The sequence below is a fragment of the Melanotaenia boesemani genome, chromosome 9, assembly GCF_017639745.1.
Source record: "Melanotaenia boesemani isolate fMelBoe1 chromosome 9, fMelBoe1.pri, whole genome shotgun sequence".
In the NCBI taxonomy this organism is placed as follows: Eukaryota; Metazoa; Chordata; class Actinopteri; order Atheriniformes; family Melanotaeniidae; genus Melanotaenia; species Melanotaenia boesemani.
The window spans coordinates 26246396-26262303 of NC_055690.1; the positions used below are offsets into that span (position 1 = coordinate 26246396).

The 15908-nt window shown below is 36.9% G+C and overlaps 1 protein-coding gene across 1 annotated transcript in view; it reads left to right on the forward strand.

Annotated features, from left to right (window-relative positions):
- The first annotated feature begins 838 nt into the window (after positions 1-838).
- si (sucrase-isomaltase (alpha-glucosidase)) overlaps positions 839-15908 on the forward strand; it is a 57575-nt gene continuing 42505 nt past the window's right edge. The window contains exons 1-14 of the mRNA XM_041994486.1: positions 839-962; positions 2413-2498; positions 2846-2966; positions 4319-4428; positions 4749-4900; positions 7081-7252; positions 7550-7649; positions 8089-8201; positions 8347-8472; positions 10859-10990; positions 11235-11354; positions 14129-14242; positions 14782-14866; positions 15479-15596. Of these exons, the coding sequence (XP_041850420.1) occupies positions 839-962; positions 2413-2498; positions 2846-2966; positions 4319-4428; positions 4749-4900; positions 7081-7252; positions 7550-7649; positions 8089-8201; positions 8347-8472; positions 10859-10990; positions 11235-11354; positions 14129-14242; positions 14782-14866; positions 15479-15596 (1673 nt within the window). The remainder of the gene's footprint in view (positions 963-2412; positions 2499-2845; positions 2967-4318; positions 4429-4748; positions 4901-7080; positions 7253-7549; positions 7650-8088; positions 8202-8346; positions 8473-10858; positions 10991-11234; positions 11355-14128; positions 14243-14781; positions 14867-15478; positions 15597-15908) is intronic.

Genomic DNA, 15908 nt, shown 5'->3' on the forward strand with positions numbered 1-15908 from the left:
AAGTCTACAGGCTTAAAATAAAACAAAACGTTAAAAAAAGGTCAGATTTGAGAGATTTAGCAGAGCCTTCCATGATACAAACAAAACTTAAATAACATCAGCCAGTCTACTTCTTAATAAAAGGACACAATATAAACCTGTTCTAGGGAAAATAAACTTGAAATGACTTCTATTGAGACTTGGCGCTGTATAGAAAACCAGATGCAGATTATATTGGGGCGGTCCCCCAATATAATGGCAGGGGAAACACTAAAGGTTTTTACCGTGTCGTAGGTATCTTTTTCTGTGTCTGTTTCACTGCATGTTAGTTGCTTTTCAGTGTTTTTGATGTGCAACTGATTACAAAATCTCAGGGGCATGCACACACTTGGCTTTTTGTTGCTCTCTGTGCCCTCGCCTGTTCTTCACAGCACATTAAACAAGATGGCTTTAAGCCTTGCGCACATCCAAATAGACACCCACACATGCACGCAGAGATTCACCTTGTTTTGTCTCCAAAAGTAGACTGTATGAAGCTTTATTGTTTAATATGATGGGTGTCTCTCAAAGACTTCACTTGACCTATCAGTCATACCAGCACCCTTTGATAAACTCTCCTTCTCTTCCTTTTAAGTTCAGAACTTAAAATGAGTATATAATGTATATGTAAGTTACGTGTTTATGAATTCTTTTGATGCAGGCATGTATGTTAGCTCTGCTAATGGGCCTCATTAAACAGGGAAGCTGTAGGACCTTTGAGACCTTGCCTTTAGAAAACTTTATGCAATCAACGACTGTTAATGATGTAAGGTTTTTTAATAACTCTATATGTACGTGTGCATTTGCTTGTGGATTATAGATGGGGAAAAGACGATTCTCCGGTTTAGAGGTGATCCTCTTGGTCCTGTTTATCTTGATGACTGTGACAGCCATCACTATGATCGTTCTGTTTGTCACAGGAGAACCCGGTATCATTAAAACTGGTAGGTAGTCCACACCAACACACAGAAAAATATATCTAAACAAAATGAAAATAACTAAATACACTTTAAAAATACATAATTTAATTTTTTTCAGTTATTATCCACAGTCCCTTAACTGTAAATTATTTTCAGAATAGTGACCTGTGTAATGATGCTTAGTACACGTCATTTTAGATAATCCAGCAATATGCTGGCTGTAAATTCCCTACAGTGCAAACCATACACTGTCTCTAAAAATTAGCATTACATCATTTAAATCAAAAGGATATATCTGGATTTTAGGTCATAAACTTAAAATCCCTCAAAGAGAAAAACATTGCCTGTGTGTGGATGTGAAATTAAATGAGAAATAATAATAATATTAATAATAATGATATTGCAGCACAAAATAAGACTAGGATCTCTTCAAACATGTCAGAAGCAAAGTAGATATTAATCTCATGTTATCAAAAATAATGATAATTACAATAATATGGTCACCCAAAAATCCTGCCAAGAAAACGAAAGCCAATAGAAACTCTTGGGCCTGCCAGGATAGACAATCAAAGAGGTAACAAAAAGACCAAACCCTGAAGGAGCTGTAAAAAGATTCCCAGCAGAGATTAGAGTGTCTGTTCATTTGACCACTTTAAGCCTTACACGCTACAAAGCTGAGCTTCATAGAGGGGCGACCAGATAAAAAAAGACAAAAACAAAAAGCACATTTGGATTTCACCAAAGGACATCTGGTTCAAACGTGAAAAAAATGTTGTATGGTGAGATGAGACTTAGACTGAAGTTTTTGGCCATTAAGGGAACGCAACATGTGGCACAAACCTAACATTTCACATCACAATGACAACATCATTCACCGTGGTGATGGATGTAGAGGTATTTCATCAGAAGGACCTTAGAAATATGTCAGAATTAAAGAAGTGATGAAATAGCTGAATACAAACAAATTCTTGAAGAAAACATGTTTTAGTTATTAACTCTAAGCATACTGCCTCAAATGGTTTAAGAAGGCCCATTTAAATATCTTCAAAAGTCCAGATAATTGTAGTCTTTAGTTATACAGAGAAGTTGCTCTCTGTTAGCTTGTTTTTTTATGAAAACTAATAAACCGCTGCAGTATCAGGAATTACTTTATGATGTTTGGAGTTCTCCCAGTAGATAAGATGACCTTGGTTACCATGATCTGGTGGTTATGGAACTACTTGGTCACATGGCATGGCAGCAATCCTTGATTGATAATATGAAATATCCATCATCCCAGTCATCCAATTTGTGCAGGGTTGAGATTGTTCTGTTACAAATTTTTAGATCACATTGTCCTTTGAATCTGTGTACATGTGTACATAAATTTTAAACTACTAAACAGATTGCATACTTGTTAGTCATCATACATTTTTTGTGTTTACTTTGATTTAAATATTTTTTGCTGTAAACTAACTTTGAATCTTTCTGACAGATGTCAGTGATGGATTTATTCGTCAGTGTCCCAACATTCCTCTCGCTGAGAGAGTAGACTGTTTCCCAGATGGTGGAGCCTCACAGGTACGAGTAACTGTCATCTGCAACAACGCACAGTTATGTTTGTGAAAGCTTTTTTTGTTGTTGTTTTTTTTTTAAAAAGAAAAAAACAAAAAAAAAAAAAAACATTGAATTAGTTGGGAATGAACCAATACTTATTTTTTTAGCATTGCTACTAGAATAAGCTTATATGGTTATTATGATTATGGTTCCACTAGTTAGAGCAACTATTAGAACAATGGTGGCAATAATGATGTTGTTTCCAGTGGCAGTAATGACAATAATGGCAAAATGAATAATGACATTGATAGTAACAACCCCCCCCCCCCCCCCCCCCCCCCCCCCCCCCCCCTGTCTCTCCGTTTGAGCAGATGAAATGTGAGCAGCGTGGCTGCTGCTGGACACCTCTGGATCAGACAAATGTGCCCTGGTGTTACTTTTCAGCCAACCATGGATACGCAGTTGAATCAGTAAAGGAACCAAACCCTTATGGTAAATCTGTATTTCCTCTTTCTACCCTGCTTTCAAGCCCAAGTTTTCATCTAATGATTTTATATTTGGTTTTCTATGTAGCTTATCGTCTGACTATAACTGCTACACAACCCCTCAGACTGTTGGTCTGCCTCACATAGTTTTTTCCCTTTTCACTTACTTTGCCTAAGGCATGGTATTCTGTGAAATAAGACATGGATGGCATATCAGAAAAACATGATTGACTCTGCAGCATGCAGGTTTTTCCATTTTCTGCTTGATCTCTCTGCCTAATATTAGCTCAGTTATTGGATAAATCAAGAAGAAATATTTGACATTTTATGTTAAATCTGAACTACAACATTTTAGTTGCACCATTTGCAAAGTAAAATAACATTTAATTAAGAAAAATCTGAAAAATACTGATGCTTTCTTATCTTTAGGCTTAAAGGAACACTATTAAAAATAATATTTCATCTTGGTCAAGTTATTTGCGTAGGTATAAAAACATGAAAATAAAAGTGCCCTTCTTACATATGTTAAGCTATTTTTAAATATTTCAGCATGGGTTTTGTCATTATGTGGCTCAAAGCTACTATGCAAATTATCAATATTTATGTGAGAGGCAACTTTGAGCTGTAGAAACATTGCACTCTTTGATCACAGTGGAAATTTAATAATTTGGGAATTAAGTCCCATGTCATGTCACCTGAATAATTTAATGAGGGCTGAGAACTTTTGCATGTCAATTAAAGCTAATTCAATCAAAACTATGCCTGAGTGAATGGGATAGCATACACAACTTTTGACCTCATAACCCATAATAACCATAAAAGTACAGTTTTTAAATCTTATTGTTTTGCTTAGTTAGCCAAACGTATGACCAAATTGGACTCTAACACATTAATAATGTCACTTCATGGATAGCTTTGACCTCTTAAAACCCGTTACAACTAGTCCAGATGCTAGGATTCATTGAAGGATACAGTCTAAATGTAAAGACAGTGGACACACCCGGGTTAAGTTTATTGTCATGTCAAAATGAGCCTTTCAGGTGTGATAAAAAAGGACTCTGCATTTACATAGAAGATGCCATGTATCATTGGGATATTACAAAATCCTTTCATATCCTTAAATAACCAGAAAACATTTTAATTTTTTTTTTCTTTTTTAACAAATTTAAGGGGTCATGTCCTCCTAACGGGTCTTGCAATTTTCATACTGCTGTTCAACAATTTGCATAATTATTGGTATTAATGATATAATTATTACTGTTTGGTTAAGTAGATGAATGTGATTTTTTTCTTAAAAATATATCCACATTAATTAATAACACATTCAGCCACTGTGCTTTCTTGTGTTTTATTTTGCAGAAATAACAGCTCAACTGAAAAGAATGCCCTCTCCTTCCTTGTTTGGTGGGGATATACAAGAGCTTACATTTCACGCAGAAATGCAGACAAACAATCGACTTCGATTAAAGGTGAACAATATCAGACTAGCGCTTGTTTTTTCTTTTACAGTTCACACGTTAAAAATTTGACCCATGCAGTTTAATTAAAATACAATAAGCTCTTTTGTAATCAAGGAATCTCTACCAAAAAAAACTGCTATAATAGGATAAAACGAAAAAAAAATCAACAAAAATGGGTCTTGTTTCTTAAATATTTGTAAAGGAAACAATATAGAGTTGGTTGCAAAATCAAATCAGACTGTAGTAAATCGAATCAAATCGATTCAGGAAATTAGTGGGGATACCAATCCCTAATTCACATACTGTCTGAATGATTGTTTCCTTTTCAGATCTATGATACCCATAAAAAGAGATTCGAGGTCCCTCATGAACATGTCGCTACAGTCAACAAAGACCCATCATACCCTATCAGCACCACACTGGAGGTGTTACACAAACCCTTTGGCCTCATTGTGAAACGGCAGGGAAGCAAAACAGCTCTGTAAGTGTCCATTATTTGCATGTTCTTTGTATAATGGTGCAAAAGGACCTACGGTTTCATAGAGTATGAGGTTCAAGTCAATATGCACAGTGTACATAAGTTACAAATTACTATTATGGTCATACTGTATATGTTGATGATAGATTGCAATCTGTTTTAGATTATTATCTGTTTTTCTAATATTTGCTTGAACCTGTAAATATTAATAGATTGATAGAGTTTTGTGCCATATGACCCAAAAAAATAAAATACGGCAAGCTGACTTCCTGAATATTTGATTTAGTGTCTCTCACAGTCAGCTGAAAGGACTGAGAGTTGAAAGTTATCAATAGATTGCCATTGATTCTGTGTTTCTCATCTGATGCAATTATGTCAGAAATTCTCTGTGGTGGCCTGTGCTTCACATCATCTCATTTTAATGCAATATTGCTACAGAATGACTTGTGAGTCAGAAATGCATGCTGTCACACACAGTCCTATAAGGTTATAGACCATTATAGCCATTAATTCTTTAGTTTTTGTTGATATATTGTATAAGCATAACTCATTACTCTTACTGTGAATCAGCATTGATTGTCATTCATTGCATAGCTTTTTCCTCACAGGCAAAATTTACATTTAATGTGGATAACTCAAGTATTTGTCTATATTTTTTTCTGACTGAGAAGATGAAAGTCATATCTTAACTCTGTAAATTGTCGTTAATACAGCAGGTTATGTTTTATTGATGTTTACTGTTTATCAATAGAGTTAAGTGCATAAATCATTAGTACACTGTTCATTTATTTAATACACCCTCTGCTTCCTGTTTAAGTCTTGACATTGAGAGGGAGACAGCAGAGATGTTGGCAATAAGGTTATTGTTGATTTATTTTGTGTGAGAGCTACAGATGACTGGCTGTCTATCTTACACATGATTGGTTCAGAGAAAACTGTTCAGACAGAGGCTGTCAAAAGCATTTACTCACTTTATGCCCACAAGTGCGACTGACTTCAAAACTGGTATCACATCAGATGTTAGAAAGCAGCTTTCTAATACCCCCTCCAATGAAATTTCAACATGAGCCATCCGCTCCATCACTGAGTGTTTCCACTTTGCAGTGTACCAGCAATTCTCTAAAACACATCTTTTACTAAAATTAGCTATATTTTTTTAGCTAATTCTAATTACCTCTCACATAACAACCTTTGTTTGATCTTGCCACAGTTGTCTTTCCCAGTAAGCCACCTGACCTTGAACCAGAAGGCATGATATTGCTCCACAAATTAGCTCATTAGATTGCTCAAACATTTTTTAACCCTCTCTTTATAAATCTGCATTATCTCCGCTCTGTGGTGCATTTGAGCAATAAGGCAGAGATTTTCTTTCTGTTAATTTTGCAACCGTTTAACTAAATGTACACACCCTCAGTATTTTGAACTACTACTTCTGCATTGATTATCTGGAGTTATCTGGAGCAATAAGGGGTTTAATGCAATGCTTTTCATCACTGCAGCATATCAAAAGTCAATAGTCCAATATATCACATGATAATAATGGAAGGATTGTTAGTTCATGCATAAAATTTACACCATGTACTCCATAAAAATTTATTATGGTATCTAATAACATTATAAAGTTTCAACTCATTATTAAGATACTGTTGGGTTATGATGACTCCCTTGATGTGTGGTTTACAAATGGTTTTTCTTACAAAAGATACCTGTAAATAAAAACATGGAGCAATTTACAGTTTCAGTACTCTAACAGTAGATGCCCTGATTGGAAAAAAAAGAAAAACATATATATATATATATATATATATATATATATATATATATATATATATATATCAAATCTACAAGCTTTACTTATATACTTTGACAGCTGTTTGCGGCGTCAGTATTTCAGCTACCAGTGCATGTCTTGTTTTGAAGACAACTGAGATGCTACCCAGAGGGCTTATTAGAGCCTGATGGGATGGTCTGTCTTCTCTCTGGTTTTTCTCTCCTCAATAACTCCTCCACACGTCCTTGTCTCGTTGCCATTCTCTCCTCTCACTACATTTCACCCTCATTTTCTTTCCTCTCTTTTTCTTTCTTTCTCTCACACATTTTCTTTATCTATCACATCTCAACCCCCTCCCTCCTTCTCTCTCATGTCTGTCTTCTTACTTTTTTTTTTTTCCAAACACATTCAGGTTTGACACTACAATGGCTCCACTGGTGTTTGCAGACCAGTACCTACAAGTGTCTGCTCGGCTTCCGTCCCACAACATCTATGGCATTGGAGAGCATGTGCATACAAGATATCGCCATGACACAAACTGGAGAACGTGGCCCATTTTCTCTAGAGATTCCTTCCCTAATGGGGTAAGGAGGATATGCACACACATACACACACACACACACACATACATACACATACACACTTAAGCACATTGCTGATTTGATGCATCATATACTTAAAATAAAGTCTGCTCAACAAGTCAAAGTCTGAAATATTTGCATGTTTACATGTGATGTGTGTATTCTCCATCACTAAGGGTTTGTAATTAAATGTCATATAAGCTGATTAGGTGATCTATTCACCCCCTGAGTTTTCTGCATCCCTCCTGCAACTAACACTTCTTCCCTAAATCCCTTCATCCCTCTCTGCCTTCCCTGCAGGGAACACATAACCTCTATGGGCACTATCCCTTTTTCCTCTGTCTGGAAGATGAGAGTGGGAAGTCATTTGGGGTCTTTCTCATGAACAGCAACGCTATGGGTAAAACAGAACACAAGAACATTCATACTCATTATACATATTTCCAAGCATGGCACTTTCCTCTGAGATGTTAGCAGACACAGAAAATTACTATTCTAAAAGGCAGCATTGTTTAAAATGTGCAGGTATAAAAAAACCGTATAGAGTAACAGTAATAATGAAAGGATGGACTCAACTCTTCATAAATGGATGAGTTATGCCTCATTCTCCAAACCCAAATGAACACTGTTGCTTCAATTAAAGATTTTTTCTAATAAATCAAAGAGAATATTTCATTGCCAACGAAGATGACTGAAAGTGATAAAAATGCCCATTGACATGTTTTTCTCTCTGTCTATACGGCAGAATGGCTGTTCATAACTATGAAAATATCAGGATAGAATAATAAGTTCCTTTATCCTCTTTTTTTCAATTAATTTTTAATTTTTTTTTTTCATAGAGATGATTCTGCAGCCTGCCCCAGCTGTGACCTATAGGACTATCGGAGGAATCCTTGACTTTTTCATTGTCTTTGGAGACACACCAGAACAAGTGGTGCAGGAGTTCCTTGAGGTAATTATTTATTTATTTATATATATTTTCTTAAGTTTAGCTATGTACAGAGCAACATAGTATGTTGTATTAAAGTGGTGTGTATGTGTGCGATTTTCTTTGGCACAGTAACCACATTAATTTTATACCCAATTATGCTGTCCAGCTCGTTGGCAGGCCCGTCATTCCTCCTTACTGGTCACTGGGTTTCCAGCTTTCTCGTTGGGACTACGGTAGCCTGAGTGAGGTCAAGAAAACAGTGGAAAGGAACCGTGCCGTGGACCTACCATATGTAAGAGCCTGCCTGCTCTTCAAACTTTTTCTGTTTATCTTTTAGGATGTTTTAATTATTTATATCACAGAATCAGAGATTTCATTAAGCCAATGAGACACTTATAGAGACTGTGCTGCTCTTTTCAACATCAGTAATTCTGCCATATTTCTCATAACACAACATTAATACATTTAGACAGCATTTTGTCAGAATGTTTATTCATTACCTTGTAGTGTGCATGCTCTTAAGCTCAGCACTATAAAATACAGTTCATATAAATTCTTTATTCCTTTTCACTGCATTTATGACCCCTACAAAAGTAAACAATTAACACCTGTCAGGTTAGATATGATGAGTTGCCCAAGGTTATGGTAAATCACCACTTGCATGAGAGTAAAAACATGCCTTGTTTTAAACATGTCTGTGTTTTCATTTCATATTCAGAATAGATTTTATTTTGCAGCCAGTAAAATGAAGACTTGGGGGGGGACAGACGTTTTTTTGGTGACTGTCAGACTGGCAGACATATTTTTTTTATTATTATAGGGTAGTACTACTTTAACAGCTACCAAAGCTGTGTTGCTTTTAGTGAGGGAGGAGGCGGCAATTGATACTTCACCTTATGAACCCCTTTTTGAATTTTGAACCACTCGCACACTGCTATGTCGTTCCAGAGGCAAGAGCCTCAACCACTACACTATCTGTGGAGACGTGATACGAAGGTTCAAGCAGGAGTTCAACAGACAGTCAGAGTGATAGGGATGGCCTTTAGCTTGGACGGGGTAATTCAGCTTTCTGTCAAATAACGAAGAGTCTGCTGGGCTCTACAGGTTCAATCCCGGAACCACTATTTTTCAAGCGTCACTGAATGTTAGTGATGATCAAAGATCAATCGACCAAGTTTCTTTCATTATCTCGTTCATCGTGATCTGAATGTTAAAGGACTTCAACAGCTCGTATATACCGAGACATTTCGCAAATACCAGTTTGGTTGACATTTTCTTGGGAATGAACCTTACTGCTTATCTTTTTCTGGGCCGTGAAGGTGAATAACAGTGAGGAGTCCTTTTCAAGTTTCAACTCTATTTGTATAGCACATTTTCATGCCGGGAATTGATGTTTCACACAATCTTTTTTTTTGTCAGTTACAAAAGTAAACTCCAAACCCTAATCTTTATGCCCCCATAAAACATTCAGCAGTGATAGCACCAATCAAGGTTATGGTTAGAACTCAGTTTTATCTTACTATCAAATACAAACAAACTTCGCACCCATCTCAACATTCACACTGATAAGCTCCAGCCTCTCTTTCACATCCAGATACATTAAGCTGCAGCTGCTTCCTCTCCTGTTGTACTCAAGGACATGTTTGAGAACCATTACAGACAACGAAGGGTATTATCACATTCTCCCTAATATGTCTGGAGCCGATTAGCATTAGAAGAAGGATCTGGCAGTGCCTTCTAAACCATCTGCTCCGTTAATATGAAGTAGATTTTGGAAGACATTAGACAGCCAGAAAGCCAGCATAAAGTCACACCCTGGCAAAGATAAAAGAAGAATGTGTAACTTTTCAATTGTCTGGCCAAAGTTTGGCACCATGTTTCTTAAAAGTTTTCTCATTCACATATCGTTACATCATGTCCAGCAGATGAAGAACATCAGATGAGTTAACAGTTAAACAAGGCTCATGATCCAAATGTTTAATAGTGTTTTTATTGGCTCTTCAAACGTGGATTTTTAGGATGTTAGAAGCAAGAAAAGGCAAGTTGATCAGCACATTTCATGTAGGCCTACAGGACAATTCAAAGTGCTTTACATAAAACAAAAGCATTACAGCAGGGTGTAGGAAGAAATGAGAAATGCATTAAAATAAACTTAAAAAATAAATAATATAAACTAATTAAAAACAGAGAAAAGCTAAAAAAAACAGATAAAATGCAAGAAATAAAAGTTACAGTATTGTTTTGATGAAAGGCAGCAAACAGACCCATTTTTAACCCTGATTTAAAACTGCTGAGAGTTTCAGCAGATTTACAGTTTTCTGGGAGTTTGTTCCACATGTGAGGAGCATAAAAGATGGAACGCTGCCTCTTAAAGGCCTGCCAAAGTTATACAGAAAAGCAGGGACATAAGTGGGCTCATTTAAAAAGTATTAAGCCTGATGTTGAATTAATTACACTCCTGCAAGATACAAATGTGATTTTAATTGCTGCAAGCCATAGTAACAGTTTAGGATTTCCTATTAAACTTTGGATATTTGATGACACTGAACCTGCATAAAATAAATTGATCAAGTTATACATAAAATTAATATACCATAAACATTACTATGAAACATATCCTTAGAAATTTTGTGTAAAATATTTGTATAAAATATATATATTTTTTTCTTTTTATATAGGACATTCAATACACTGACATTGACTACATGGAGGATAAGAAAGATTTTACCTACGACAAAGTAAAGTTCCAGGATCTCCCTCAGTTTGCTGATTACCTCCATGAGAAGGGACAGCGGTACATCCTCATCCTGGTAAGAAGAACTTCAATGCCACAATCTGCACATAACTAACAAATTAAACACTTCACTTTGAATTCAGAAATACTTTGGCAGCCTATCTTACATTCAGGCCTTGGATAAATTCAAATTCTTAGTACGCATGCATGTTAGTTCAGAGAAAAGCTTGCCATCATGTAAGCTGTTCTTGATAAAATGATGAAATTCAAGCGGAATTTTCTGTCTTTTAGTATCCTAATGTAGATTTTTCTTTCCCCAGGATCCTGCAATAGCAACAAGTAAGAGGGTAGGAGACGCTCCATATGAGTCATATGACCGTGGGACGGCAAAGAACGCTTGGGTCACAGAATCAGATGGGACAACTCCTCTGATAGGAGAGGTGAGTTCCATTTCTTTCCAAAAACAGATTTGTGAGTAAAGCTGAACCTGAGCTCAGCTGGGCTCAACCTGAGTGTTGCTAAGGTACAGCTCAAGCAGAGTGGACAGGTGTTAGTTATACTGTCAGTTTGCTCTCAGGAAAAATTTTGCAAATGCATTATTGTTAAGGGCAGCATGGCTTAGTGGGTAGAACGGTCGCCCTGTAACCCAAGGGTTGCTGGTTCGATCCTGGCCCGTCGAGATGTCCCTGAGCCCCAAGTCAAGGTGTCCCTGAGCAAGACACCGAACCCCTAACTGCTCCTGATAGGTCGTGTTTGAGCGCCTTGCATGGTAACTTCCTCCATCAGTGTGTGAATGTGTGTGTAAATGGGTGAATGTGACGTACAGGTAAGGCGCTACATAGGTACAGACCATTTACCAATGTTGCCCCGATCAACTAAAGAAAGAGACTCATAGCATGTAACATATGCTGTGGCATGGTCTAGTTTGAGTATCTATGAAACCATTACTTAATAAGAATCTAGAACACTCTACAAGGGGAAGTTAGTATGCTGCTAAGAAGAGGTAAGACTAACTCTAGCTGCAAGCATCTGCAAATTCCCTCTAGTTTCTGGCTAAACTTCTTGTAGCTTCCACTAACTTCTTATTTCCTCTTTTTAGCCTGATTACTTTTTCAATTTTTTTTTTTTTTTTTTTTTGGCATAACACAAATATCATAGCACAAAAAAAAAAATATTCTTTTAATTTGCAGTGTGTATCTATGTATGCATGACTGGTTCACAGTGTCCACCAAACCAGCTAATTTTCCCTAATGGAAGATCAGGCCCACTGAATGTTATTTTTGATCCTTTTCCCTACAGAGCACACATTTTTAAAAAGCTTTTTCCTGCAGAGTGTCGAGGTAGGGGGTGAAAGTATGTTGCTCCTGTGCTTTTATAGTGTTGCCTTTGATTGCACACATGATTAGGCCTAGTCCCTTCGCTAATCGCCCTTTCATGCTGTTTATGAACAGGTCAAAGATATGCATTGATTCTGCTTTAGTGTTTAATCTTAAAATATAAGAGTGTCTGCATGGCAGTTTAGATGTGTTAGTGTATCAGTGTATGTGTTTGTGGGTGAGAGATAAAGGGAGATAAAAATAATATTGATAATTAACACATAATAATTTTGTTTATTCATTTTAAATTAAATGCTATTTTTGCTATGTCTATGAATGCATATGTGTGATTGTAATTTATTGTAGCTTATTTCCATATGACCAGAAATGTTCTGGTTATGAAAACAGTCAGATCTTTCTAACATGACCCTTGCTGTTTCTGCACCAGTAATAAAGAAGAAACAGTGACAGGTTTGTATTTATTCTGCTGTTCTTTTGAGAAGCTAATTGCTTCCAAGGACAAGGATAAAAGCTTTTGCTGCGGTCCATATGTTTTTAGTGTGTGAGCAAAACAACTCCAAGACCCCACCTGAACAGATAAAGATTTATTTTCAGACCAACTGATGGGAGTAAACAAAGTAGATGGAAGAGAAAAGAGCCTCTATGTGGGTTTAAAGGTGATGATGACAGACAGAAACATAGGCAGACAGTCGCAGAGAATAGATAGGAAGGGAATGGATAGGGAGACAGACTGGCTGTCTTACTGAGTATCTGACAGAGATATATCCTTGAAGCTAGCCACATTTAGACACAAGAGACAAAAGGACAGATAATCAGGTATGCAGAACAAAGGGCCAGAAAAAATGGTAGGTAAAGGAAGACAGACTGGTTGTCCCTTGTCTTGAAAGAGGCAGAAAGGAAGAGAGCAAGATGGATAGGTAGAATGAGAGAAAAGATGACACACATAGAAAAGGATAGATTAAGATAAGCAGCTATGAATGTGAAAGTGTTTGGTCTGTTTTCATTGTGAGCATAAGTCTGAAAATAGCCAAATTTGGAGCTGAATAAAGGACAGATTCAAGACAAGAAATCTGGAACAGTCTATCAATAAGCTTTGACCTTGGAGTTCAGATCACCAGCCAAACATCTGCCTATAAATCTGTGTGTATGCACGTGAGCGTACATAAGTTTGATTCATGCCCTGGTACAAACCAGGTTGTAAAGTTATTGCCGCTGGAAGTAAAGGTAAAATATAGCTACAATGGAGCAACCTTGAGATTTAATATCTCTGTGCTCTACAGAAGGGTTCCTACACAGAAAATGCACACACACACACACACACATACACACACACACTGACAGGAAATCTCAGCCTCTCTGCGGATTAATCATTTTTCTCAATACATGTCATTAAGGACGACTTCTAACACACAGTCACGTCTAGAGATTTCTATTGCATTATCGATTTCTCCTTTTCTCTGTTCTCTTCCTCAACTCGTCTGTCTCTTTATCCCCTTTCTCCTTTGCCATTTCCCCCTCATCAATCCACCCTGTTCTCTTAGTTCATCTTTTCTCTTTTCTTTGTCATTCCCACATCTCCAAGCGGTCTCTCTGACACCCTCATAGGAATTTTTTTTTTATTTTTCATTTCCACAGAGATCCTAACTCCTACACATTTCAGATGGCCATGCCCTGGCACATTGTTGGCCTCTCTGAAATAAAAATACTTGAACATTACTATACAACCAAGTCCTGTTTAGTATGAAGAAAATCTTAGAACTGTATCTCTGGCAGGGAAGCTCACACAGTAATGGCAAACTATCATTGTCATAGTTTTATTCAAAAGCTTTAAAAGTCTTTGAAAACCTTTGTAAACGAACAATGTCCCTCTTTTACAGGTGTGGCCAGGGGAGACAGTATTTCCAGACTACACGAGCAGCAACTGCATCGAGTGGTGGGCTGATGAGTATGAACGATTCTACGCGGAGATCAAACACCATGCCCTCTGGATCGTGAGTTGGTTTCCAAAACATAAAGTGAACCCAGTAATTAGCTGTTCAATAGCTGCAAATTCTGAACCTGACATTATTCTGTAGCCAATTACACACACAAGGGCAGTGAGCTTAGATTTTTGCAATTTTCAGTGGCAATTACTTCACTGTGGGTTGAAGACTGATGCCAATAAAGGGCACCAAGCGAAGGCTAACACAAAAAACAGACTGAAATTTGTACTGTTAATGACTTCTCAGCTGAAAATTTGGTTTAGACTCACTCATCACTCAGGCTGTTTGCTGCAACACACATAATGTCCAGTCTAAGCCGCCTCTTGAGACCTTTGCTCACTTCAGGCCACTTGATTAACTCTTATTATGAATGAAAAGAAAAAAAAAATGTTGCACCCTCTCAGCATGTAATCACTTTTGTAGAGGGATCCTTAAGTCCAAACACTGCTAATACATGGTTAGAATTAGTCATTAAAAAATCCCAGTTTAAACTTGAAATTATGTTTAATCAAATGTGTGTCCTCATACTCTAACATGTGCACTTTCAGGACATGAATGAGGTGTCTAATTTCAAACAAGGATCAAGTAAGGGCTGTGCCATTAACAACCTCAACTACCCTCCGTACACTCCAAGTAAGTCTCATCATTTTCAAGATTCTGACCCACAATCATGGAAAATATTCAGCATTTTATGTTTTTAGCAGTATACTTTTTTACGTATTTTCCTTCCCTTTGTATTGGGGTTTACCCTATACAAAAGGATAATTGTAAGTAGCATTTTAGTATCACCATAATAGAAAGAAATAGAGGATGTCAGAAGTGTGCACAAATGTTAAATTTGCTACAATAGCTTATAAAGTAACTCATAGTCCTGAGTAAACTAATCAAAAATAGTGGGTCTCAGGTGAAGGGTTTGGAAAATTACTCTTTTGCCATGTCATTTATTCCAACAGTGTCCCAGACAGCGTGATCATAGCTGAAGAGGAGGCATGCTCCCCCGATGCCTCCCTTTTTATTGCAACCCTCCATAGTCATCCTCTTCCTCCACTACTCTTTCTTCTCTCGTTTCCTCATTGTTTCACTTTTCTATTGCAGTATATATCAAGATCTTTCTCATTCTCTTCCTCTTCCTTTTCACCATCCCCACATCCCTCCTTGTTCTTTACTCTATATTGGTATTCAGTCCACCCCTCTGCTCACTTTTCCTCATCTCCTCACCTCCTTTATCTTCCTTTTCTCCCCCAGAGATTCTGGATGATCTGATGTACAGTAAGACCCTGTGTATGGATGCCAAGCAAGCCTGGGGGAACCATTATGATGTCCATAGTCTGTATGGCTACTCAATGGTGCTAGCTACTGAATCGTAAGTGCATCCATAATCAGTGACATAAGCAGTTTGGTCAGCTTGTGAAATGGAAGCCAACTTTCTGCAAACCTCTCAAAGGAACTTAAAATGTACGTTGAAATATAAAAATTATATATACATGTGTGTATATATATATATATATATATATATATATATATATATATATATATATATATATATATATATATATATATATATATATATAAAACAGTGTAACACACAAAATTCAAAATCAAGCGCTAAAGAATTTGAGCAGTGGCCCTGAAACAAAATTATGGAGCTGGCATGCAAAAGTTCTGTCACTTCATT